At 49.1% G+C, this 23,314-nt stretch overlaps 1 protein-coding gene across 1 annotated transcript in view; it reads left to right on the forward strand.

Moving 5' to 3' along the window:
• Positions 1-23,314, forward strand: part of PDIA5 (protein disulfide isomerase family A member 5) — a 91,942-nt gene that overhangs the window by 17,003 nt on the left and 51,625 nt on the right. Inside the window, exons 2-6 of the mRNA XM_029939452.1 lie at positions 3,193-3,319; positions 6,252-6,339; positions 17,204-17,287; positions 17,546-17,591; positions 21,542-21,634. Coding sequence (XP_029795312.1) covers positions 3,193-3,319; positions 6,252-6,339; positions 17,204-17,287; positions 17,546-17,591; positions 21,542-21,634 — 438 coding nt within the window. The remainder of the gene's footprint in view (positions 1-3,192; positions 3,320-6,251; positions 6,340-17,203; positions 17,288-17,545; positions 17,592-21,541; positions 21,635-23,314) is intronic.

Here is a 23,314-nt window from a genome sequence, read left to right on the forward strand (position 1 = left end):
TATAATCAAGCAAATCAGATAATCTACAGTTGTCTCATTCATCCATAACTCTTTGTCTTTGCACCATTATGGGCTGGTTGCATTATAGACTACAGGGTATTTGTCCTGGACTCCTCTTCACCATCAACATGGTCATTTTCCTTGCCTCTGTGTGCGGGAACCTTTGTTTCCTAGGTTCCATGGGTTTTTTTTTTTTCATTTTTTACTTACTTGTTGTTTTGGTAGAGCATGAATTCTAGTAGCTTTCTGAGAAAGGGTGTGTATATTGGTGGATCTTAAGTCTAAGTAAGTCTGTACCCACAACTGGCATAGTTTGGCTGGGTGTAAAATTCCAGTTGGAGATTATGTTGCATGAGAGTCATGAAGGCAAGGCTTTGTTATCCTCTAGTGTGCTGATAAGCAGCCTTATGCCAATTCTGACTCCTGATCTTTTGTATGTGCTGGGATTTTTTTTTTCTTTGAAACTTTCAGAATCTCCTCTTTTTCGGCAGTTTTCTGAAAGTTTTCAGTGATGTACTTTGATGAGGAGTTTCTTTTTTACTCATTGTGTGGGCTCTCTTAACTGGAAACTTATATTCTTCATTTCTGGGATATTTTCTTGAATGATTTTTTTAGACAATTTCTTTTACTCTGTTTCCTTCTTTTTCTGGAGTTACAGTAAAATGTTGGTTTGGTGAACATAATTCATTCTGGAAACATGCTTGTAATCCAGAGCACTTGTATATTATAAGAAATAATGGAGGGGCTCCTGGGTGGCTCAGTCGGTTAAGCCTCGGACTTCATCTCAGGTCATGATCTCACAGTTGGTGGGTTTGAGCCCCACATTGGGCTCTCTGCTCACAGCTCAGAGCCTGGAGCCTGCTTCAGAGTCTGTGTCTTCTTCCTCTCTCTCTGCCCCTCCCTACTCATGCTCTTTCTATGCCTCTCAAAAATAAATAAACATTAAAAAGTAAAAAAAAAGAAATAATGGAAACTCACGATTCATCCCACAACTCAAAAATATTAATATAAAAATGATTATAATTCTGTAATATAATACCAAATAATAAAGAAAATACAAAATATAAAGAAAAATAAATTAACCTGCACTTAAACTTTGAAGCCTTTGTTACTGGTGTGAGGGAGACAAGAGAGAAGAAGGTTATTGTGTAGGATGACTTTCACTATCACTAATGGAATCACTGCTATTCATTGGCTCCATGGAATCTTTTTCTGCATGGGGGCCACTGTATACCCTCACACAGATGTTGACTATGGTGTGGTGTTAATAAATTCTTGTCATATACTGTATTTAATGTAACTGGCAGTAAGGCAGCAAGGGAAAGGAGTCCATATCTGCAGGCAGCCTGACCTAGAATGAAGCAAAGCATTCCTAAACTTACTCTGGAAAAGCAAAGGACTGTCCGTAGGTGCTTTGAAGTGACAAAAAATAAACTAGTGCCAGTTGTGGGCACCTTCTAGTGTTCTGAAAAATCATTGATTTCTGCTAAACACCACAGCCTGAGACCAAGCATCTGAGCATGGGAGCTGGTCACCGACAATCCTGCAGCAAGAGAGAGCAAGAGAGAGAGAGAGAGAAGAACCATTGGCTCAGTTGTGGTCCTGTGATGTTTGGCATCATAAACTACTTGTATTGTAAGATATTGCTATTTATCAGTTAAAATTTATTAGAAACATTTGCTAGCCTTGGTGGAACATTTGCAGAACAAGTACTCACAATCCAAGGTTTTACTGTAGTTTAATTTGGTACTTGCACTTAATGGATCCATCTTATTTTTCTTATCTTTTCTTCATTTTTTATTTTTGTGTTTTATTTTTTAGAAGTTTTTTTTTAATTCTTTCAACTCTATTGCAATTTTTTTTTTTTTTTATCTGTGAGAGCTTTTTTTTCCAGGAGTTTTTCCTGATTCTCTTTGTTCTTTTTTCATAGCATTCAATTCTTGTTTTATGGATGCAGCATTTCATTTCTGAGAATAATTATAGTTTTGCTGTTTTCTTCTGTTCTTTTTCTTTTCTTTTAAGTGTCATCTTTAGTTTGCTTTCATCCCTGCCTTTTGTGTTGAGGGCTTTCCTCAATATCTAGTAAACTTGGGTTATCTGTATTGAATAGAAAGGCAGTGGCATGGGCATTGGAGACTCTGTGAGTGTAGGGAAGAGGTGAGGCCACTTGTTTACTGGAAGGATCTCACAGTGGGTATTTCAGTGGGAACTCAGTTGTTTCACTGGAGGATCTCCAGATCACCATCTTTACTTGTACTTTCCAGTTTCCTCAGAGAAACATTCTGTGATGTCCTGCCTAGGGGAATAGGCCTGGCAGTATTCTGGAAAAGGGAAGGAAGATGTGGGGGGAGTAGGGGCTGGAGGATGGGTGATCTCAAGGTTCAGTTCATAGACTTTCCCTTAAATCCCCTTGTTCTCTCTCAGGGCCATACTTCTGCTCCCTGCCTGGTATCTCCCAGCAGAACTTTTCTTACACAGTCTCTCCATATAGCAGCCCCGGGTTTTCTGCCAGCTAGGCAAGAGGCCAGCTGTGTAGGCTGGGTGAGGGGACCTGCTGTATGCTGTTCCTTATTCGGACTTAGCACACCTCCCCCAGCCTGCTTCTGGCCACCCCTCCTTGTGCCTGCAGAGGTGCCTGGTGCCTCCAGCTCTCAGGGTTTTCTGGGAAGAATTGGCTTGTTTCTTATTGGCTGGCCTCCTGAAATCATTGGCTGAGTGGGAAAAGCTGAAAACCTTCCATTCCCATCCTAAATATGAGAAGTGATGTTACTTCTCTGTGGATTTGTGCATCCATACTTCTAGGTGGGTGGCTTTTTCACATTGCCCTGGTGTATGGTGTTGGGGTGCAGTGCAGAGTACAGACGTCCACCTCCCAGCGAGGTCTTGATGGAGTGGGTGGAAAGTACACCCATGCGACATGCTTGTGTAGTATGCAGCCCGTACAGCTTGACAAAGCACCTGAAGAGGAAGGGGGAGTTAGAAACTGGGAAGGGGCTGGGAAGCGTCTTGGGGGAGAGACAGTGATTTGGAGAAGGGATGAGGTGGCAAGGTTGATGTAGTGTCCTGAGAAGGGTCGGTGTGCCCTTATCCCTCTGAGGTAAAATGTGTTCTAGGCAGCACTGTGCGGGCACCATTCTTCCTCTGGCTTGGTGGGAAGCTGGGGCTCACGGTCCTTGGCTTCTTGATCCCCAGGTGGTCCTGCCGACATGGCTGTCCTGCACAAAGGTCTCCTCACTCATCGAGAGAATTTCTGACCCCAAGGACTTGAAAAAACTTCTCAGGACCCGGAATAATGTGCTGGTGCTTTACTCCAAATCTGGTGAGTGCCCAACCTGGCCTTGGGGGTCATCCATCAGGATGGGATGGTTTTGGTTCAGGGTGCAGGTGGGAGGCAGAGACCTCAGAACCAGACACCACTCAGGGAGGGTCCAAGGGTCATCGGGCTTGTCTGCTTTCCCCACAAGATGAGGCAGAGGCACAGAGGGGTGTTAGTTCTGTCTCTTTTGGATCCTGCGAGGTTGTTTCAGTTCCCTGTAATCAGTCTTTTTTGGGAAGAGCCTCTGGAGCCCTTACTACCCTCAGGAGGGAGAGGATATATGTGAAGGGAGATGGAGGATGGCTGTCAGTGGGGATGGATGTTCTGGCTTCCTGGACAAGCATGGGCTGGCCATCCTGGGACATGCTTTGCCAGAGCTGTTGATTAGCTGGCTGGGTCGGCCTGTCACCAGCTGAACTGGTCCCAGGCTCGGGAGCACGCACCCAGGCTGGCAGCCCTGGCCCTGCCTGGCCCCCATCTGTCCCGCTTTGGGGTCAGAACATGAGACTGAGTTTGCAGTGGGCTCCAGTAGAGCAGTTTCAGTGGGGCGGGGTGGGGGACTGTGGCTTGCTGCTTCTGACCTTGAGGCTGGCAAGGGCATAGTGGATGGAGAGAGGTTTGCTCAGCTCTTGGCTACGACTTTGAACATCTGACTCTTGGTGTTATTCCAGCAGAGTTAAGTGTTTCCACTGCTCCTAAGGATGCCAAGTTTTCTGTGCCCTGGAGAAGCAGCAGGCAGTGGCTTGGCCGGTTCCGGGCACAGTTCTCCCTGGCAGCTCATCCTCGACACTCATTGGCACTAGGGGCTGATGGATGTTTTGGACGTGTGTCTCTCCTGAAGCCTGCATCCTCTAAGCACCCTGGCACATGCTACTTCTTGCCCTTTTGAGGGCCTGGCACACACTTCCTGAGGTTGTTGTCAGGAGCCCAGAATGTGTCTGGCATCTCTGCTGTCAGGAGTAGGGGGGAAATCGAGGCAAGGGAGAAGCAGAATTGCCCCTGAGGCCTGGGGTATAGGCCCTGAGTAAGCATGCCTCCTCCCCTTGGATGCTCGTGGAGCTGGCCAGCTGCCAGTTCAGGAACACAGGCAGTTCCTTCTCTGGGTAGGTTCTGTCACATAAGCTCATCATCTGACAAGGACCTCGAGGACCTTCTGCGACGCACTTCTGTTTGCTCCTTTGCTTCCGTGAGGCAGGCGGTGCAAGTAGTCAGATACCGTCCCGTGTACGAGTGAGGAAATCGAAGCCAAGGGCGAATAGCTGATTAACTGAGGTCTAGCAGCCGGTAGACGGTGGAGCTGGTCCTCTGTGCTTTCTCGGCTGGAGGGTAGGGGGAAGTGTATTAGTCCTGCAGTGAGGAAGGGCTCCGAGATCACGAAATGGTTACGGTAAGTTAGCGAGGGGGAAGGGAGGGTCTCTTGATAGGGGCTTGTGGGGCAGGAGGCAGGGCCCAGACTGCTCTTATTTTCTCTTCTGCCGTCAGCCAACGCTTGTCTCATTTGTGGGCACGGTGGCTTCTGGTGCTTTCTGCTGACCAGGCCCCTCTCTGCCTCCGACTGCTGGGGCAGCAGGACCCAGGTGACTACTTTACCTTCCTGCCTCCTTGCCCAGGCCCGCTGCGACACACATGACCTGCAGTGGGTTTTTGAAGCAGTGCAATAACTGGGTTTTCTCCACTCCTGCCCTCCCAAGCGGTGCGTCCCTTTCCCCTGCCTCGCCAAGCCCGGGCTGAGCCCTTGAGCCTGGATGAGTGGTGGGGCCATGGCCTTTCCCAACTCTGCCATGCTCCCTCCGCCACATGTGCCTGTGGGGGCTCCTGGGAGTGCCTCCTGGGGTGGCTCCCTGTGCCTCCTAAAAAGATTCCTTTTGTTCACTTGCATGAGAGGCTCAGCACACTTTGTACTCACAAACAGCTACCATCATCCACACTAGAAAAGGACATCTGTGGAGGCGAATAATTCAGATATCAGTTTTGCTCAGCTTTGGAATATATCTTACAGTTTTTGGTGAGGGAGGCAGCAGACCTGCTCTTGCTACCAGTGTCTGTATGGTGGGCCCTTTAAGTGAGCTCACAGGGTACGAGGGGGAAGGGGACACACTGGCCACAGCCACTCTGCAACATACCCTTGCAAGCTGGCAGCCTTGAAATCCTGGCCACAATCCTGAGTTGGTGCTCCATCCCAAGCACCCAGCCTCCTGCAGTAGTTCCCAGTGCTTCGTCCAGGTATCTGGACAAACGAGAAACTTCCTTTCTTGTGTTCATCCTACCTTGCACCAAGGTGTAGTCCATGTTTTTGCTGCTGACTCGCGAGGTACTGCCAGGGCTGGCCCTTCTGTCGTTTCTGGGGAAACAGGCTGTGAAATGTGACTTGGGTACACTTGACATTGGTCCATCTGGGACCAGTGTCCCATATAAACCTCATTTAACCACCAGATTGTACTGAGCCCCTGCCAAGATGAAGATGTGATGCACAAGCAAAGGAAGGATCTGGTCCCTGCTCTTGTCAGCTCACAGGTTGGGCTCTAGGACAGACGAGTGTGGAATTGGCAACCTTGTTCCCTACATTAGTTATAGAATTGTAATGGTTTGGTTGTCGAATTTTCAGTTTGTCCCGGAAAAGCAGTGAGTTAGATATTCTACCTAGAGTTGAGGATCTGACTGAGAGATTCTTGGGAGAGTCAGGTGTGAGATGTGGCATTATCGGAGGGGTGAGTTTGGGGTCTCAGTGTCTGTGGGGAGGAGTCCAGAGGCTGGCAGGAGCAGGGTTTCTGAGAAGAGTTCTCCCCAAACTACTGATTCAGGGTCAGTATTTTAGCTGGTGCTCAGGACCTCACCTCTAGGATGGCTCTCCATCCTTCCTTGCCCCTAAAGGAAGATGGCAGGGGTAGCCCTCAGGCACTTGGGCACAGATGTTTAATTTTTTATTTTTTTACAGAGGCTGCAGCGGAAAGTCATCTCAGGTTATTGTCTACTGTGGCCCAGGCAGTAAAAGGACAAGGCACCATCTGCTGGGTAGACTGTGGGTATGTCCTGGGGACATGGGGCGTGGTGGCTGGAGGGCAGGGCATCCTTGGGCGATTTGGAGAGTGGGTTAGGGGGGAGCTGTCTCTGATTAACCTCTGGGAGAGAGGCTGTGCTACCAGAGGTTGCTGCAGAAAAGCCTCGCTAACCCTGCTTCAGGGTCACCTGTGGACTGGAGGGCGGTTCTGGCTCTCCCACCTGCTCTTTCCAGCCCCAGCACTCTTCCTCCCTTTTTACTCTCTTGTCCTGTGTGACTTTTTTCTTCTCAGTGGGTGAGAGAGGGGATTGCCAGAGAGACAAGGTTCTTTTCAGAGGCACCCAGTGGGCTTGCTCTTGAGGGGCATCTACAGCAAGACCTTGGACGTCATCCCCAGCTTAGGGCATTAATGGAGGTCTGCACTGCCCTCGGGGCAAAGGTGGTGGAATCAGCTGCCTTGCCTTCTGAGGTGGCTTCATCAGACTTGTCAGTCCTGGACAGGGGGCTTTGTCCTTCCATCGCTCTCTTCTGACCTGTATCTCCCTGCCTGCCACTGCCTGCCAGGGCTCCCAGCTCCTTCTCCTTCCCTTTCTCCTCCTTGCTGACCTCCCTCCTCCCAGAGACTTTCTTGTCAGTGTTAAGGCGGCAGGATCAAACACCAGCCCCCAGGAGGGAGTCTGTAGGAAGGGGCGCTCCTTCTTAGTATGGGGAAGGGGGCCCTTGATGGAATTCTTCTGATTCTTCCAAGTGTGGGAGTTTGAGTCGAGGGTATACTCAGCTTCTCTTTCTTTTCAGTCATTAGGAATAATTTTCACTTCTCTCTGTGGTCAGTGGATTGCACATGCAATGCACACACACCCTGACACCCCTCCCCTTGTTGTATAATTAGCTCCCAATTTGGCCTAGATTGGCATAAATGCATTAAAGGCACTTAGTGAAGGAACTTAGAAGGAAAGGTAACTAAGAGCAGGTTTATCCTTTGCATGTTTGAACTGCTATCATATGCAAACCTCTATGTTGCACTTGGCCCAGATACCAGCATTTACATGCCCTTGTGACTGAGGACAGGAAGAGTTTCCAGAGTCACTGTGTCCAGCCTCTTCTCACCTGGACTTAGGCTTATTGGGAGTGTGAGCCTGGGAAAAAGGGAATATTGCACTCTTGCAAGTATGGGGAAGAGATGGGGCTTTGCTGGGAAAAGAGGCAGTTCTTTTCCTGGATGGCCTACAAAAGGGGCCTTCACTTTTGCTGTGGCTGTTCTTGCCTGAGGCACAGCCTGGCTACCACCCTGTGGGTTAAATGAATTTTAGGGCTGCACTGCGGTATAGTCTTTTTCCTCTTCAATCTGAATTCTAAATTTCTGGTTTTTTGGGGTGCCTGGGTGGCTCAGTCCATTAAGCATCTGACTTTGGCTCAGGTCATGGTCTCGCGGTTCATGAGTTCGAGCCCCGTGTTGGGTTCTGTGCTGACAACTTAGAGCCTGGAGCCTGCTTCAGATTCTGTGTCTGCTTCTCTCTCTCTGCCCCTCCTCTGCTCATGCTCTGGCTCTCTGTCTCTCAAAAATCAGTAAACATTAAAAAAGATAAAAATAAATTTCTGGGTTTTTATTTTTCTGAAGTTTATTAATTTTTATTTAAAGAGAGAGGGTGTGAGAGAGAATCCAAGCAGACTCTGTGCTGTTAGCACAGAGCCCCACGTGGGGCTTGATCTCACAAACCAGGAGCCAAAACCAAGAGTCAGACACTTAACCAACTGAGCCAACCAGCTGTTTTGCGAATGAACTTCTGGGACACAACTGATTAATATGTTGATGGCCCCAAGTCTGTCTTGCCCGTGTTGAAGAGAGTTGAAGGAGATTTAGATTCTGACAAAGCACTGAATGAGACCAGGAGAAGAAGTCTTAGCCAGTGATGTTTGCTGTAGGGGTGTATGTGCATGGCTTCAGGCTCCTAGCTGGTTTCACACCTCCTGATTTATCAGACATCAACCTACTGGAAGAGACTACTTCCCAGACATTTGCTAAGATCTTGGCCATTGGTTAATTCTATTTCATAGTTGGTCTAAAAGTGTTCTTTTTTTTTTTATGTTTTTTAAATTTATTTTTGAGAGAGAGAGAGCACAAGCAGGGGAGGGGCAGAGAGAGAGAGGGAGACACAGAATCTGAAGCAGGCTCCAGGCTCTGAGCTGTCAGCACAGTGTCCGACATGGAGCTCAAACTCATGAACTGCAAGATCATGACCTGAGCTGAAGTCGGAGGCTTAATAGACTGAGCCACCCAGGCACCCCTAAAAGTGTTCTTGTCTTGTAGGTATATCTCAATCTCCCACATTTTACTGAGAGTGTGGTAAGTGACTGGTACATAGCCTTCGTCAGTATTAGAGGGGACAGGACACTTTGGAATCTCCATATCTGATGATGATACCAGTTCTGCCAAGCCAACGGAGCCTTATCACGGGAAGTTCTTGGGCTTGTAGATGGCAGAAATGGGCAGAGGAGCTTTGATTTAGTTGCTGCATTCCCCTGCAACATTCCCAAGCACTTACTATGTGCCTTGATGTACACAGATGGACCGTAGTGCTCTCAGGAGCTCAGTGTTCAAGGGGGAAGCGGACATCGAACCAGGTGATTATAATCCATGTGAGAAGTGCAGTGAACGGAGGCTGTATATGAGAGGGGTTTCACTTTATTCTGCCAGTAAACATTGAGAAAGCTTCACAGAGAAGGGAGAGTTCCAAGTTGGGGCAAAGACTTTGAGTACTAGGTCTTTAAAGCGCCCTGGCTTTTGCTGCAGGCAGCTCCCTGTGGCACGGGCCCCGAGGACGGCGTGGGGTCATCTGCCAATGGGTGTGGAGACCACAGTCCTGCTCAGCTCTGTGCACAGGCCGGACTAAATGGGGCCAGGGTTAGCGTGTGAAGACAGACTAAGAACATCAGAATTCAGGACTCGTTTGGAGACATGATGTTTGGAGTCCATAAAAGTGCCAGTGGGAGAAATAATCCTGTGACTTTTAATGTGCTAAAATGAAAATCTAGGGAGGCATCTTAGAGCCTAAAGAGGTAACCTTAAGACAAAAGGATAGACTGTTTTGTGTAGTTGCCACTCAATTCATTCCTCTACGAGGAAGTATAAACGGAAATGTTAAATAGCTTTTAAAATAGTTTAGATAAGTAGATAGATTATGGAGCTCTAATGGATTGTGTTGGAAGCAGGGGTATCTGGGTCCAAGTTTGAAATCACAGGTAGGGTGTTAACTGAAATCTTCCCAGGGCAGCCCAAGGGACAGAACTCGGGGCTCTAGTCCATGGAGGCACCAGGGTGGGGGCGTAGTAGTTCTCATGGATCACCGTTGTATCAGAAGCTCCCCAGGGGTGATGGGTTTGCCCTCTTGCTCAGCCACACCTGCTCCTGGCCTTCGGAACATGCCCCGTAACTATTAGGGGAGCCCACGGCATTAGCCCCGGGACCCAGTGATGAAAGCTGTCGCTGTGTCCTAAGTGCATTCAGTGTGCTTTTATGGGTCTGAATGAGATGCTCCGGGGATGGGCAGAAGTGCTCTCAGGAACGCTTTTTCTTGCTGTCTGCAGAGGAGTGAGCAGGTGGAACGGAGCCAGCATCTGCTCGCTTTTTATCCTAGTGGCTGTTAAATAGCAGGTGGTCAGCCAGAGTGCGCCTCCCCTCATATAGGCTCTCCCTAGGGTCCCCATCTCTCATCCTTTCCAGCTGTGCTTCCTGCCCTGCCAGCAAAGGGCTGGAGGCTAGAATGAGGATGCCAGGGCTTGGGAGGAGGTGACAGGAACATCTTGAGTGAGCAGCCCGCGCTGCTTTTCTCCCTTAAAGGGCCTGTGAAAGGGGCCTTGGTGGCTCAGTCAGTTAAACCTCAGACTTTGGCTCAGGTCACGATCTCATGGTTCATGGGTTTGAGTCCCGCTGACAGTGCTGACAGTGTAGAGCCTGCCAGGGATTCTCTCGCTCTCCCTCTCTGCCCCTCCCTGGCTTCTCAAGATAAATAAATAAACTTAAAAAAAAATAAAGGGCGAGTAAAGGCAACAGGGGACATTCTAGGGCAAGGGAAGACAGTGTTCTAGTGTGAAGTGTCTTTCTTTGAAGGTGTGCCGAATAATGGCAGAGGCCAGAGTTGAAGGGTCCGTTCTGCTACTTACGAGCCATATGTCCTTGGACAGATCTGTTTACTTATCTGTCAAATGGGATAGTAGTACATATTCTGCTTTCTTTCTAGGTCCCAGCAAATGAAAGTTTTTTCTAGAATGTAAATGTGAGATCCCATTTTACTGTTACTTTTCATCTGGGCAGAATTGTTTGGAGCATTCCCAGAAGAAGAAGCTGAGGGGGAGAAGTGGTGCATGCATTCTTCCGTGGCTCTTTCTTGGGTGAGGATCCCTAGGTTGTTGAGAGGATGCCCCTGTACAAAGTCCTGGGCGTGGGAGTCAGCCCCAGTGCGCAGGATGATTTGCTCTGACCCTTAAGAACTCAGGAGTGTAGTGGGACTTGTAGGACTGCAGGTCGTGGGGCTCGGCCTTGAGTCCAGACTCTGATAGCTAATATCTGTGGGACCTTTGGCAAGTCGCTGCCTGCTCTGGGCTTCAGTTTATACGTGTGTGAACTGTGGAACTGAATCTTCCAGTTTGCTCTCATCCCTAAATAGCCTGGTTCAAAAAATCCTGGAAGGTGCCAGGCTTGGTGAGTGGTGTATATGCACCTAAGTGTCCCCCAGTCTTTTGGGGGGTCTTTCTGTGTGCCCCCCCTTCTGGATGTCTGCTTATGTCTCTCCTGTCCTTCCCTTTGAGTCTCTGTCCTCTCTCCTGTTTTGTTCACTCTTCATTACAAGTTTCTGTCGCCTCTTTCCATCTCTGGGTCCCTGCCGCCCCGCCCTCCGCATTGTTTGATCTTTTTCCTCCTCTCTTCTCTATATGGGTGTTTCTTTTCCCCTTGTTCTCAATTTCCTGGCTCTCTGCTCCCTACCCTTGCCTGTATGGCTGCAGGCAACCCCCCCCCCTCGCCAACCTATGCTGGTCCCAGGTCCCACGCCTGGTAGCTTGTGGCTTTGAGGTGTCTGTAGGGTGTCTGGATTCTGTCCCAGGATTTGTCAGCTTTCCTTCCCGCCCCGCCTCCTGGCTCAGACCTCAGCAGCCACACTCAGGTTGGCTGGTGGCGGTTGTCCGGCTGTTAAGTGGGTTGTGTGCAAGGGAGTTGGTATTCCCCTCGTGCCCTGCAGCCTGGCATCGGGCTCGGCCTTGGCGCGGAGTGCTGCTGTCAGGGCAGCTGAGCCCGAGCCAGCAGGCCGGAGCTGTGCCTGGTATGCTAATTCCTGAGGCCCATTCTCACTGGGCCAAAAACGCATATCGCGGAGCTCATTGCTTTCTTTTCCTGGGGGTTTAAGGTCATTACCTAGCCACAGTTTTTTTCTTTCCCACTTTCTCCCATCTGCTTTAGTTTCCCCAGAGCAGTGCTGGCTTCCCAGATCCAAGGCTTGGGGCCTTCCAGGGCAGGCATAACATATTTTGAAGTCTTATATTTTCTTCTAAGAATTATTTGGATTTAGCATTTGCTTCTTCATGTGTAAGCATGTTTAATATCACTTACCAGGGGATAAAGTAGACTCCCAGGAGAAGTGCTGTGTCTATGTTGTGGCTTCAGTTGCCTCCTGACACAGTGTCCTTTGCTCATTTGGGTGCCATGTCCCTACCAAGGAGCACAGCTTGAGATTCTCCGGGTGGGAGGACAGGAAGGGGGAGGAAGGGCACGCCTCTTTCTTATTCCCATCCCTTTTATTAACTGTGCTGTGTAAGTCTTCCTTCATTCTGTGCCTTCTGGAGGTAGGGACCACAGGGAACAGCCAAACCTGGGAGCATCCCTGTCGTCGCAAGTCCCTCATCAGGGAATGCTACGTGACCACCAAGGCTGGTCCAGGTTTAAGGCCTAGCTGTGCTGGGCTGTTCTCTGTCTCCCGCCTCGTGCTCTCTAGCTGTGTTCGTTCAAGTTGTCCTGGGTATGTGGCAGCTAGCAGTCACTCTGACAGTATTTCTTGCTCATTCGCTCCTACTCCTCCCATTTTCTTTCTGTCTTGGGAATGAGGCCCTTCATACACTTTCTGTCCTGCCCACCCTTGGGGGTCAGATTCCACCTGCTCAGAATCCCACCACGTTAGACCGAGCAGATGGGAGAAGGAGGTTTATTGCTGCTTTGATGGGGCAAAGGAATCTAGAAAGGCTAGGTTAATCAAGGGGCCACACATTGGCCAAGACAGTGTGGTCTGCTTTCTGCCCTGCAGCAGGAGGCTGCCCATGGCTTGCATGAATAGAAGGATGCCAGCTAGCTGAGCAAGGACCTAGGTGGGGGGCTGGAGAGAATGCTGGAGGCTCTTTCAGAGTCGCCATCTTCTGTCCTGGTTCTGGCTCCCGGTTCATCCATCAGGATATAGGCAGCCTGCTTTGTGTGTTAGTAATACAGGACCCTGTAGAGGAATTGAAAGCTCCATTCACCTTGTGTGGACAACTCCTACATTTTGCAGCTTGGGAAACCAAGGGCCCCACCAGAGGTCACAGGCTGGCTGATGGCAAAGCCAGATCTAGAAACCATCAGTTAACGCCAGCTGGCAGCTGGGCCTCCCTCCAGGGAGGGTCTGGTACCTAGGCTGCAATTTGTGAAAGTCACAGCTCCCTTCCCTGAGCCTCCAGAACCTCGTTCCTTCTCTTCCTTCCTGCTCTCACCCCCAGCCTTTCATCCCTGGTTCTGACTCCCTGAGTGGGAGTTGCCAGCCTCTTGGATGACCATGACTGCACATGAAGATCTAGAAAACACAGTACCATCCACCTGCAGCAGCCACCCCACAACAAATACAAGTGAAATCGTGAATGTGCATTTGTCTCCCTGGACTAGGGGTGGGGAAGGAAGTGTGTCCAGGCCACTGTAATCTTTTGTCCACATTTTGTGTAGAGGAAGGCCAAGGGGGCGGGGCGGGATAGGATGTAGCAGGTGCGGGTGAGTAAACAGGCAGAGGCGGCGGGCAGGGCTCCAGCCTCCCAGCAGATGGAGCAGCTGGTTCTCGCAGGACAGTCGGGTTGTGCAGGTGAGGGCCTTTGCATGACAGTTCGCTCTCTGTGATCCATGGTGGTTATTTCCCTCCCTCTGCATTCCAACAAAGCCTCTCGTTTCCCTGATCACTGCCTTTGTCTCCCTGCCTTTTTCCCCCCTAGAGCTTCAGTCACTGGCTGGGGAAGGGAGGTAGAGAGGAGGGTAACCAGTACATCAATTAATTGTGCTTAATCTATCAACCCAGAGCCTTTTAAGGTCCCGAGCTGGGGTAATTTCCCTTCCCTTCGTGAACTCTTAAAATTTTGGGGGCACCTGGATGACTCATTTGGGTGAGCTTCCGACTTCGGCTCAGGTCATGGTCTCACAGTTCATGGTTTCAAGCCCCGAGTTGGGCTCTGTGCTGACAGCTCAGAGCCTGGAGCCTGCTTCAGATTCTGTGTGTGTCTCTCTCTGCCCCTTCCCTGCTCATGCTCTGTCTCTCTCTATCTCTCAAAAAGTAAATAAATGTTAAAAAAAAAAAAAAGACTCTTATTTTCTGTACAGAAGAGTTAGCACACACATGTGTATGTGTGTGCATGCACACACATGTGCACTCACACACACTTACATACTCTGAGAAACAGGGGGAAGGGGAGCCAATCTGAGGAAACACTATCAGGAACTGTCACCTGGCAGGATTCCTGGAGCTCAGTGGACAGAGCCCAGAGAGCCAGAAGTGCAAGCCTCATCCTGGCAGTCACAGCATCGTTCATTCATTCACTCCTGGACTCAGGCTATTTAGAGAGTGCCTGCTAGGTGCCAGCTGCTGTTGTAATCCAGTGGACGCAGCTAGGAACAAGACAAAGCTCTCACCTTCATGGAGCAAGCATTTCTGATGGGGCTGACAGCAGACATGGTCAGATGCGGAGCTGGGTGCTGTGGAGAGAAATACAGCGGGAATGCGGGAGGTGCTTGATTGTGGCTCTGGGGTCTGTGCCAGAGGCTCTCAAATAGACTGGGAAGCTACCTCCCCAGGGACCCCTCTGAGAACTGTGCATCGTTGTGACCACGTGTGTCACACGCATTTGTGTGTCTGTGTCTGTCTGTGTGTCTGTCTGTAGCGAGCAGGAGAGGAGAGAGAATCCTGGGGGGCGTGTCATAACCTAAAGAGGGAAGTGTGTTGCACCAAGTCTGCAACGAGGAATCCTGTGGCAGAGACAGCTGTGAGTCACTTAACCAGAGTGGGGGCCACAGGCTGAAGAGAACCTCTGTGCCCTCCCAGCCCCGTTCAGCTTTGTTGGTTGCTTTGGAGAATTACCCCTAAGCCTGGCCTGAGCTCCCTAGGGACCATACCACTGCAGGAGTGAGGCTTTTCCTGGGACTGGGGTTCTGGCAGAGCAGGCAGGGATTGGGGTGAGAAGCATTCTGAGCCCTGTCCCTCCTCTCTCTGCTTTGTGAAAGTCATAGCAAGAGGCTGCCAGCCAGGCTTGAGGGAAGAGAGCCAGCGTGGAGTGGCGCGTCTCCCTTCCGGGTGGCTGTCTCGCAAAGTCTAAGCATCCACCCCAGGCGCGGCAGTGTGGGCAGACCCATTGGGTGCCCCTGCTGGATTCCAGGATGGGGCTGAGGGAGGCCTGAGGTGTTTGAACTGTTGTTGCAGTTTCATGAACAGCAGGTAGTCACCCAGAAACAGTTGAGCTCGGCAGAACAAAGCTGGACAAGGCAAGTGCCAAGCAAACCTTGTAAACATCCCAAGTGGAGTCCTCTCTCCTGGGGAATTAACTCAGGCCAGGAAAGGACACCTTCGATGCAGCATTTTGCAAACACATTTACTTCCTGTCAGCATGGCTTCACCACAGATCCCCTGCGGGCAAGGCAAACCCAAACTGTAATAGCTCTTGTCACTGGAGGCGTGTATGGCATCCCCATAGGGCTTTAGGGGACGAGTTTCCAGCAACGATTCCGTGGGCGGCCCTTTCAGGAGCTTTCTGATGTATATGCTTGGCCCATCTAGATCTCCTCCCCACCTCTGCTTATCCACTTCTCTCTGGACTCCCTGTCTCTAAGTGGCCTTGCCACCTTGGGAGAGCAGCCACTGTAATGTCATTAGCCTTTCCTTTTGGAATTCATCATGCATTTCTTTTGAGTCCCACTGTTTGCTAGGCCAGTGGCTGCAGGTTTGGCTACCACAGGCAAGACTAAAGGGAGGAAAAAGCCTGGGCCTGGGTTGAGGTGGGGGCAGGAGTGTGCATCTCTGACGTATGCATGTCTCTAGTAAGACATGCTTTTTGAATCGCAAAGTGTGTATTTACACTTAAAATGAGGTCCTACAATTCTGCTTGTCCACTGATGAGTGTTGCTTTTAGAATTGAGCTGAATGGGTGAGTCAGCCTATCTGTATTGGGGCTGGTACACAGCTGTGTGAAGCTGATGGCTGTAGAGGGTAGTAAGGTATGTAAACAGGTGGGAGATGAAGGGACTTCCCTCAGGTGCCTGTCATACCTGACAGAACCAAGTTTCTCATGTGGTGTGGTCAGCGGGAACCAGTGGAGTTGGGTGGCCAAGATACCCTCACTAAGTCATGCAGATCTGGGGAGTGGGCCCTGTGGCTGCCATTGGGCAGACTTGGCTGAGTATCATGAGATTATGGGGAAAGCTATGAGACAGGTGGGGTCTCTGAGGCATTGGTGGAGACCAGAGAGGAAGCCAGACTTAAGAGAAGTGAGGGAAAGGAAGAAGAGCCAGACGAGGACAGTGGGGTGCAACAGGATCACCGGGGAGGCTCTTGGAGACATAGCTGCTCAAGTACCCTCAGAATTTTAATTCGCAGGTTTGGGATGGGGCCAAGAATTTGCATTTCTAACAAGTTTCTGGGTGCTGCTGCTGCTGGGCAGGGACCACATGCATCGATCTAACAGGAAGGAAACCAAGTGAGATGAGATCAGGCATGAGCACTCTGTAAACAGTGATTGGCACTGGACAGATGTGTCTTATCAGAAGAATTGTGAGAGGGGCGCCTGGGTGACTCAGTCGGTTAAGCGTCCGGCTTCGGCTCAGGTCATGATCTCACGGTTCATGGGTTCAAGCCCCACATCGGACTCCGTGCTGATAGCTAGCTCAGAGCCTGGAGCCTGTCTTCAGATTCTGTGTCTCGCTCTCTCTCTGACCCTCCCCTACTCACTGTCTCTCTCTCTCTCTCTCAAAACTAAATAAAACATTAGAAAAAAATTAAAAAAAAAAAAGAATGGTAAGAGTGTGATAGTGTAGGTGCTGTACCGTGCTGAAGTGGTCTCCTCTCTCCCTGTGGCTTTTGTAGTACCTGCTCAGATTTCATAACTTCTTCAGCCTTGTGGGACATTTTCCTCTTAATCCTGGTCAGCTGGTGTATAGCAGATGGCATATGGTCCACATTTGAGCTTTAAAAACAAAAACTTGCTTGGGCCTTAGGCAGAGAATGTGAAGTAATGATCTGGAAAGGGCCAGGTTAATTCGTATTTTTTTTTTTAACTTTCCAGATGGTGCTGATGAGCAGCCAGGACTGGGAACCATGGATTTACAATGTAGTTTGTTTTTCTTCTTAGAATGGGCCGTCCACCCCCTATGCTCCTGGAGACTTGCTTTGTCCAGAGCTGTCCATGTTGCCCCTCTGCTAGTCTCTGCCTTTCTCCATCAGCCCACATCCTTTCAGTAACTTTCCTTCCTCCAGTTCTCTGAGAGCCCATCTATAGTCAGGGCCTTCCCTGCTATTGAGAATTCCAAAGTAGCAGGCTTTTTTTAGGCCACGAGCAAATTTTACTCTGTCAACACCTTTGTGAGGACCTCGGGTAACAAATGGTTCCTGACATTTGTGTCTTTTCAGTGATGCTGAGAGTCGAAAATTGTGCAAGAAGATGAAAGTTGACCTGAGCCCAAAGGACAAAAAGGTTGAATTATTCCATTACCAGTAAGTATACATGGGCATTTCCATTTTCCAAGTAAGTGCTAGAAAGCTTTCATTGGTATTCCTGGTCAATGGTGGTTTTTAGTTAGGTTAATTTTATTTTAGAATGATTTTTACTTTTGTATTTACAGTTCTTTTTTGAAAAAAAAAATCTTGAACTGTGTTCAGTAGCTGAATGTTATTAAGATGCTGCAGGAAATCAAAGGTATGTATCTTCATAACCATCCTTAAAGTTAACACCTTTTTCTCCTCATTTGACAGGGATGGTGCATTTCATACTGAATATAACCGAGCTGTGACATTTAAGGTAAATTTACCTCTCTCATTCTCAGCAGAAGTAGAGTCTGAACAGACGCCAAAAGCCTGGCAGGTTTTCTCGGAGAGAAGGAAGGGCAGATTGCACAGATAGCTCTTTCAAATGACCTGAGGGATGCTTATCTCTAGAGCACATGTCAGCAGAATATCTGGAAAAGTTTGTAACTGTTAGCGCAAGGGGGATGGCCAGCCTTGCAGATGCAGTCCTCCGGTGAGGCATGTGATATTACGCCTCTCTCCTCCAGGGGCCCGGGTCTCCCTTTTGCTGTGGCTTGAAGCCCTCTCTCATCTCTGTGGTAGTGTCCATACTGGCTATCCAGGGTCTGGGAGGGACTTGCTGTTCCCAGGTTAACACAGGGTGCAGGACACGGGCAGGTTGGCACCTATTGGCTGATGCCCTTCGTTTCAGATGACATGCCGATGTCACTGAGTCATTCCCCTGCTACAAATCCAATTTAGAAGTAGATGGAAAAGCATCAATGAAAATAGGTGTGGAAGGCCTTTGACCTGCAGGTGCTGTTACCACAAAGCAGCTGCCCCCGCCCTGAGTCCTTCTATTGCCCTTGGGTTCTCCTCCTTCAGCTACCCATTCTCCTCCTCAGACCAGTCGTCTCCTATCTCTGGTCCAGGCGGCGTGCCGGGGCCATGTATTTCTTCTGTTCTCAGCATGAACTGAACTTACTCTTTCGGAATCTCCTGCTTTGTGCTCCTCTCTGTCTCTCTCTCCATCTCCCTCCTCCTGTTCTTCCCTGTCCATCCACCTGTGCAGCTGTCAGCACCCCTCTCCTCTGCTGCTCTCCCTCAGCTCCCCAGTCAGTTCTTGTTTATCTGCCAGCACTTATTCTTTTTTAAGTTGCTATAGCTTTACAGCTTATACAGATTCAGCCTGATTACTCATCTTAACACCCACTTAGACACTTGGAGAAAATTCTACCAACTGGAGTTGCTTGAGCCTCTTGTTCTGTGTTAAGACATTAGCTGAAGCCCTCGGAGGAACACGAACTCTCCAGGAACAGCGTGTAGCTGGGCAGGGCAGGGGAAGTGCTCTGCAGTGATGGAAGGGGGCCCTGGGGCTTTCTGTTTTGTCTTCGGAGGCTGTGTTCAGTCTACATTTAGTGGTTCCCTCTGAGCAGTCTGTCCTGAAATCATGGAGCAGGAAGGAGCAGAACTGTATAGTTGCAGGGAAGGGGCAAGGAGCCCAAGTGGTCTGAACTTGCCTAGGTAGGGGAGGCCAAGTCCTGGCCTCCGTCCACCCCTTACAAAGACTGGGTGGGTGGCACCTGCTCACTCTTCCCTTCCTCTGATTCCTGCATCAATAAGCTGGAAAAGCAGGCTGAGCATTGGACAGGGTCAGAGTCTTTACTGGAGAGAGGGCGTCCTTAGTCCAAGGGTTTCCCCAAGCCCATGGGGCCATCAGAGACTGGGGTGAGGTCCGTGGAGCTCTCAGGGCAAGGGTAAGCAGCATGGTGTTTCCCATCACTGCCCTTCTGCTCGTCATTCAGCAGGAGCGGCTAAGACCAGTGCCCTCCCCGGCCACAGGTTGGTTTTCCTCTCAAGGTTCCTCCTGGGCCTCCATCTCCAGAGAGACAGAGGAGTCTCTGCCAGAGTCGGGTCCCTGGTTGCAGACTCACACTCTGGCTCTACTTGCTGTTATCCTGTCTGTGGGGGCCCGATCATAGGCACCATGCTGTGGCCCCTAACAAAGCCAGAGACCAGATAAGTGAGGGTAAAGGGCAGGAAGCTCAAAGAGGAGAACTTCCTGGATAAGTGGCCTTTTGCTGGTCAGCAGTCTGTCCAGCAAAATCCTTATTACATGTCAGCAGTGAGGACTGGAGATGCCGGGAAGCCAGGACTCAGATGACCCTCTGATGACCTTCTCCCAAGACCATGTAGCTCTGGGTGTGGTTTCCCCAGACACGAAAATGTCCTGAGAACCAAGCTGTGGGTATGGAGCCCATTCCTTGGGTTTCATGAGCAGGACAGGATGGCCAGGGGGTGGGGTGTTCCTGGCGCCGCTCCCTGCCAAGATCTCATCACTTACATTGATTTGGAGAGAACCTATGGATGGAATCACCTGCTTCAGTTAAATAAGAGTCATCTCCACCTGAAAAGCAAAAGATTGCTAGTATAATTATTTCAGTTATTTAGAAGAGGTGACCCCTTTCCTCTTTGCATCCATGTTTGTCTTTTCTCCTTGCTGCTGAGGCCGGGGCAGGGGTGGGAGTGGGGGAATGGGAGACAGTGCTAACCCTTTAACTCTGCTTGTGCTGGACAAGAGCCCCCCGAGAGCAATAGTTCCTAACTGATTTTGGGTTCCTAGTCCCACTGAGAATTGACTGAAAGGCATGGATCTTCTTCCTAGAAACAGTGTGTTTGGACAAAGTACATGTAAAATATTGTCGTGTGAGTAAATGTAAATGTTAAGTAGAGTTACATATAAAGTAGTGTTTTCATGTGAGGCTGCAGTTTCACTGACCCCTGAAGGCTGCCACGTACCCTAGATCGAGAACTCCTGCACCAGGTATTTTCTGAAACAGGTGGGTGCCTGTAAGCATCTTTCTCACACAGCTCAGGTGGACAGGCACCTGTGCAGCTGTGGCTGAGTATGGGTTTCAGGAGGCCCTGCCAGTTCCATTTTGGCTTATACTGTCACAGGGAAGCTTTGACAGGGACAAAAGAGGCAGACCTGCCCTTGCCATGTGGAAATGGCCTTTTTCTTCTGGCCAGAAGCCACTTCACAGTCCCATTTGGAATGACAGGTAGCATTACCTGAATGAAATTCTACTAAATCTTAGCTGTCTCCCATTTTTCCGTGGTAGCTCTTCCCAAATAATAAGCTCACGGAGGTCCTGTGTGTGTGACCAGTGGGTGGGCTGCATGCACCGCTTCCCTAAGGAGGTGTTTCCTTTTCTCACCTCAGCCCTCCTCCCTCCCACCACACTGTGAACACATTCAGGTTATCATCTGCTGTTTGGTACTTGATCAAAGTGGATAGAAATCATAAAATCTTGGATCAAAATGGGGACACTGAAGGCTCTGTCTGTTGACATGGAGGCCAGCAACTCCCCTCCAGGGTTGGAGGGATGGAGGTTGGCTGGTTTCTGGTACTCGTTCCTGGCTCTCTAGACTTTGAGCGCCATTTCTCAGAGTGGTTGTCTGACGGAAAGACGGTAGTGGAGGGACATGGCCCCTGCATGGGAGGATTGTGTCTTCCGCAGAGGGAGTGAAATTTGAGTCAGTTGTCCACATGACAAAGGCTAGGTAAGCCCTTTATCCTGAAGGTCCTGTCAGATCTTCATCCTGGGGATCTAGAAGGGGGTTGTTCAGGGAGAGAAGTACAGCAACTAGGCAGCCACAGAGATGAGCACCCTGCCCCCAGTGGGCTTCTTAGCTTAAGCCCTTCAGAGGATGATCAGGATTTAACACACTCCCAAACCAGTTTAGATCACATAGTATTGAGCAGGCGACAAGTAGGTGTGCTTGCCTGCTTGTGCGATTGGCGGTTTTGGAGGCTGTATGAGTGTGGAATCCTTGGACAGGACTGGAGACCTTTATTCAAGTTGACCAGAAAGGCTTCTTGGAGGACATGAGACTTAGTAGAAGCATGAGTGTGTCTCTGGCTTGAATAAGCCAATGAATTGTCTCAAATCTCCTCTTTTCTGTCCATGAAGAAGCACAGTAGATATGGGCCAGCTGACCAGAGTAAGGTGTCATGTGGCTGAAAAATTGTGGTGGAGGTGGTGGGGTGCAATTTTAGAGCCCTCAGCAGTGACGTCAGTGGGCAGTGGAATGGCACCCTTGCCCCCGTGCTGTTGCCCCCATGCCACGTGCAGACCCTCTCTAGGCATGTGGGTCTCTGGGCAGGGAGATGGGGCAGTTCCTGATTCCGCACCTCCCTCTTTCCCTGGCTAAAATGCCTTTTCCCTTTGTTCTTTTCCTCAGTCCATCGTGGCCTTTCTGAAGGATCCAAAAGGACCCCCACTGTGGGAGGAAGATCCTGGAGCCAAAGATGTTGTCCACATTGACAGTGAAAAGGTAACTATTCCCCATCAGTTCTGGTGGACACTGGAAGCTTCCCCCAGCCAGGGTCTCTCTAGGAAAGATGCCCAAAGAAATGAGAAACGGGACTTTTTGGAGACCAGTTGTGTTCTCCAAGGGAGCTGGGCCACCAGGCCCCTAATATTTGTTCTCCTTCCCAGCTCCATGATGGAACCCACAGGAGGTCACAGACTGGCTGCCTGAGACCTTCCATTCGTCACCACTTTATTTAATGTATTTTAGTGGGTTTAGATTTTTCTCATAGAAATATTCATTTAAATGGCCTTTCCTTGTTATGTAAGCCAATCATTGCTGGGATTGACTTCGTGTGTGTGTGTGTGTGTGTGTGTGTGTGTGTGTGTGTGTGTGTTTAAAGGTGAATTTTTTTTTCTTTAAAAATAATCTCGGAGGTTGGGCTCAATTTCCAGATACTTGGGTCAGATCTCTACAATCTAAATCATGTAAATTTGAGCAAATTATTTACATAAGCTTTAGTTTCTGGATTTGGCTGGGCTAGGGAGTTAGGGGGTAGAACAGTGGTTCTGATTTATAGTCTTCATACAACCTGACCCTTTTTTTTAAAGCCTGTCTCCCTACTCCGAATGTGCGTCTTTATCCATGTATTGTGACACGTGCATACCTCATTTGTTTGGCTGTGTCTTCACCTAGGGATGGGCAAGAGCATCTTTGTTATATTCCAGATGGTCTGTGAGGCAAGCGGTGCTATTTTGTCGATGGAAGGAGAATGTCCTTTTTTTTAATCTATGAAATACTGTTGACATACAGTGCTATATTAGTTTCAGATATGTAACATAGCGATTCGGCAGTTCTGCATATCACACCGTGCTCACCATGAGGAGTGTGGTTACCATCTGTCACCATACAAAGTTATTGCAGTATTATTGACTCTATTCCCTATGTTGTACTTTTCATCCTTATGACGTATTTATTTTATAACTGGACATTTATACCTCTTTAAGAGAATTTTTTTTTAATGTTTATTTATTTTTGAGAGAGAGATAATGTGAGCAGGGGAGGGGCAGAGAGAGGGTGACACAGAATCTGAAGCAGGCTCCAGGCTTTGAGCTGTCAGCACAGAGCCCTATGCAGGGCTTGAACCCACAGACCACGAGATCATGACCTGAAATAAAGTTGGATGCTCAACCAACTAAGCCACCCAGGCGCCCCTGAACATTTATACCTCTTAATCCCCTTCACCTATTTCACCTATGCCCCCGCCCACTTCCCTCTGGCAACCACCAGTTTGTTCTCTTATTTTATCAGTCTGTTTCTGTTTGGTTGGTTTTGTTCATTTGTTTTGTTTCTTAGATTCTCTATATAAGTGAAATCATATGGTATTTGTCTTTCTCTGTATGACTTATTTCACTTAACATTACCCTCTAGATCCATCCATGTTGCTGCAGATGGTAAGATCTCATCTTTTTTTATGGCTGAGTAATATTCAACTGTGTATATGTGTGTGTGTGTGTGTGTGTGTGTGTGTATATACACACACACACCACATCTTTATTCATTTATTAGTCGATGGACATTTGGGTTGCTTCTGTATCTTGGCTGTTGTAAATAATGCTGCAGTAAATATAGGGACATGTATATCTTTTCAAGTTAATGTTTTCATTTTCTTTGGGTAAATACTCACTAGTGGGAATTACTGGA

This window comes from Suricata suricatta, chromosome 5, assembly GCF_006229205.1.
Source record: "Suricata suricatta isolate VVHF042 chromosome 5, meerkat_22Aug2017_6uvM2_HiC, whole genome shotgun sequence".
NCBI classification, from domain to species: Eukaryota; Metazoa; Chordata; class Mammalia; order Carnivora; family Herpestidae; genus Suricata; species Suricata suricatta.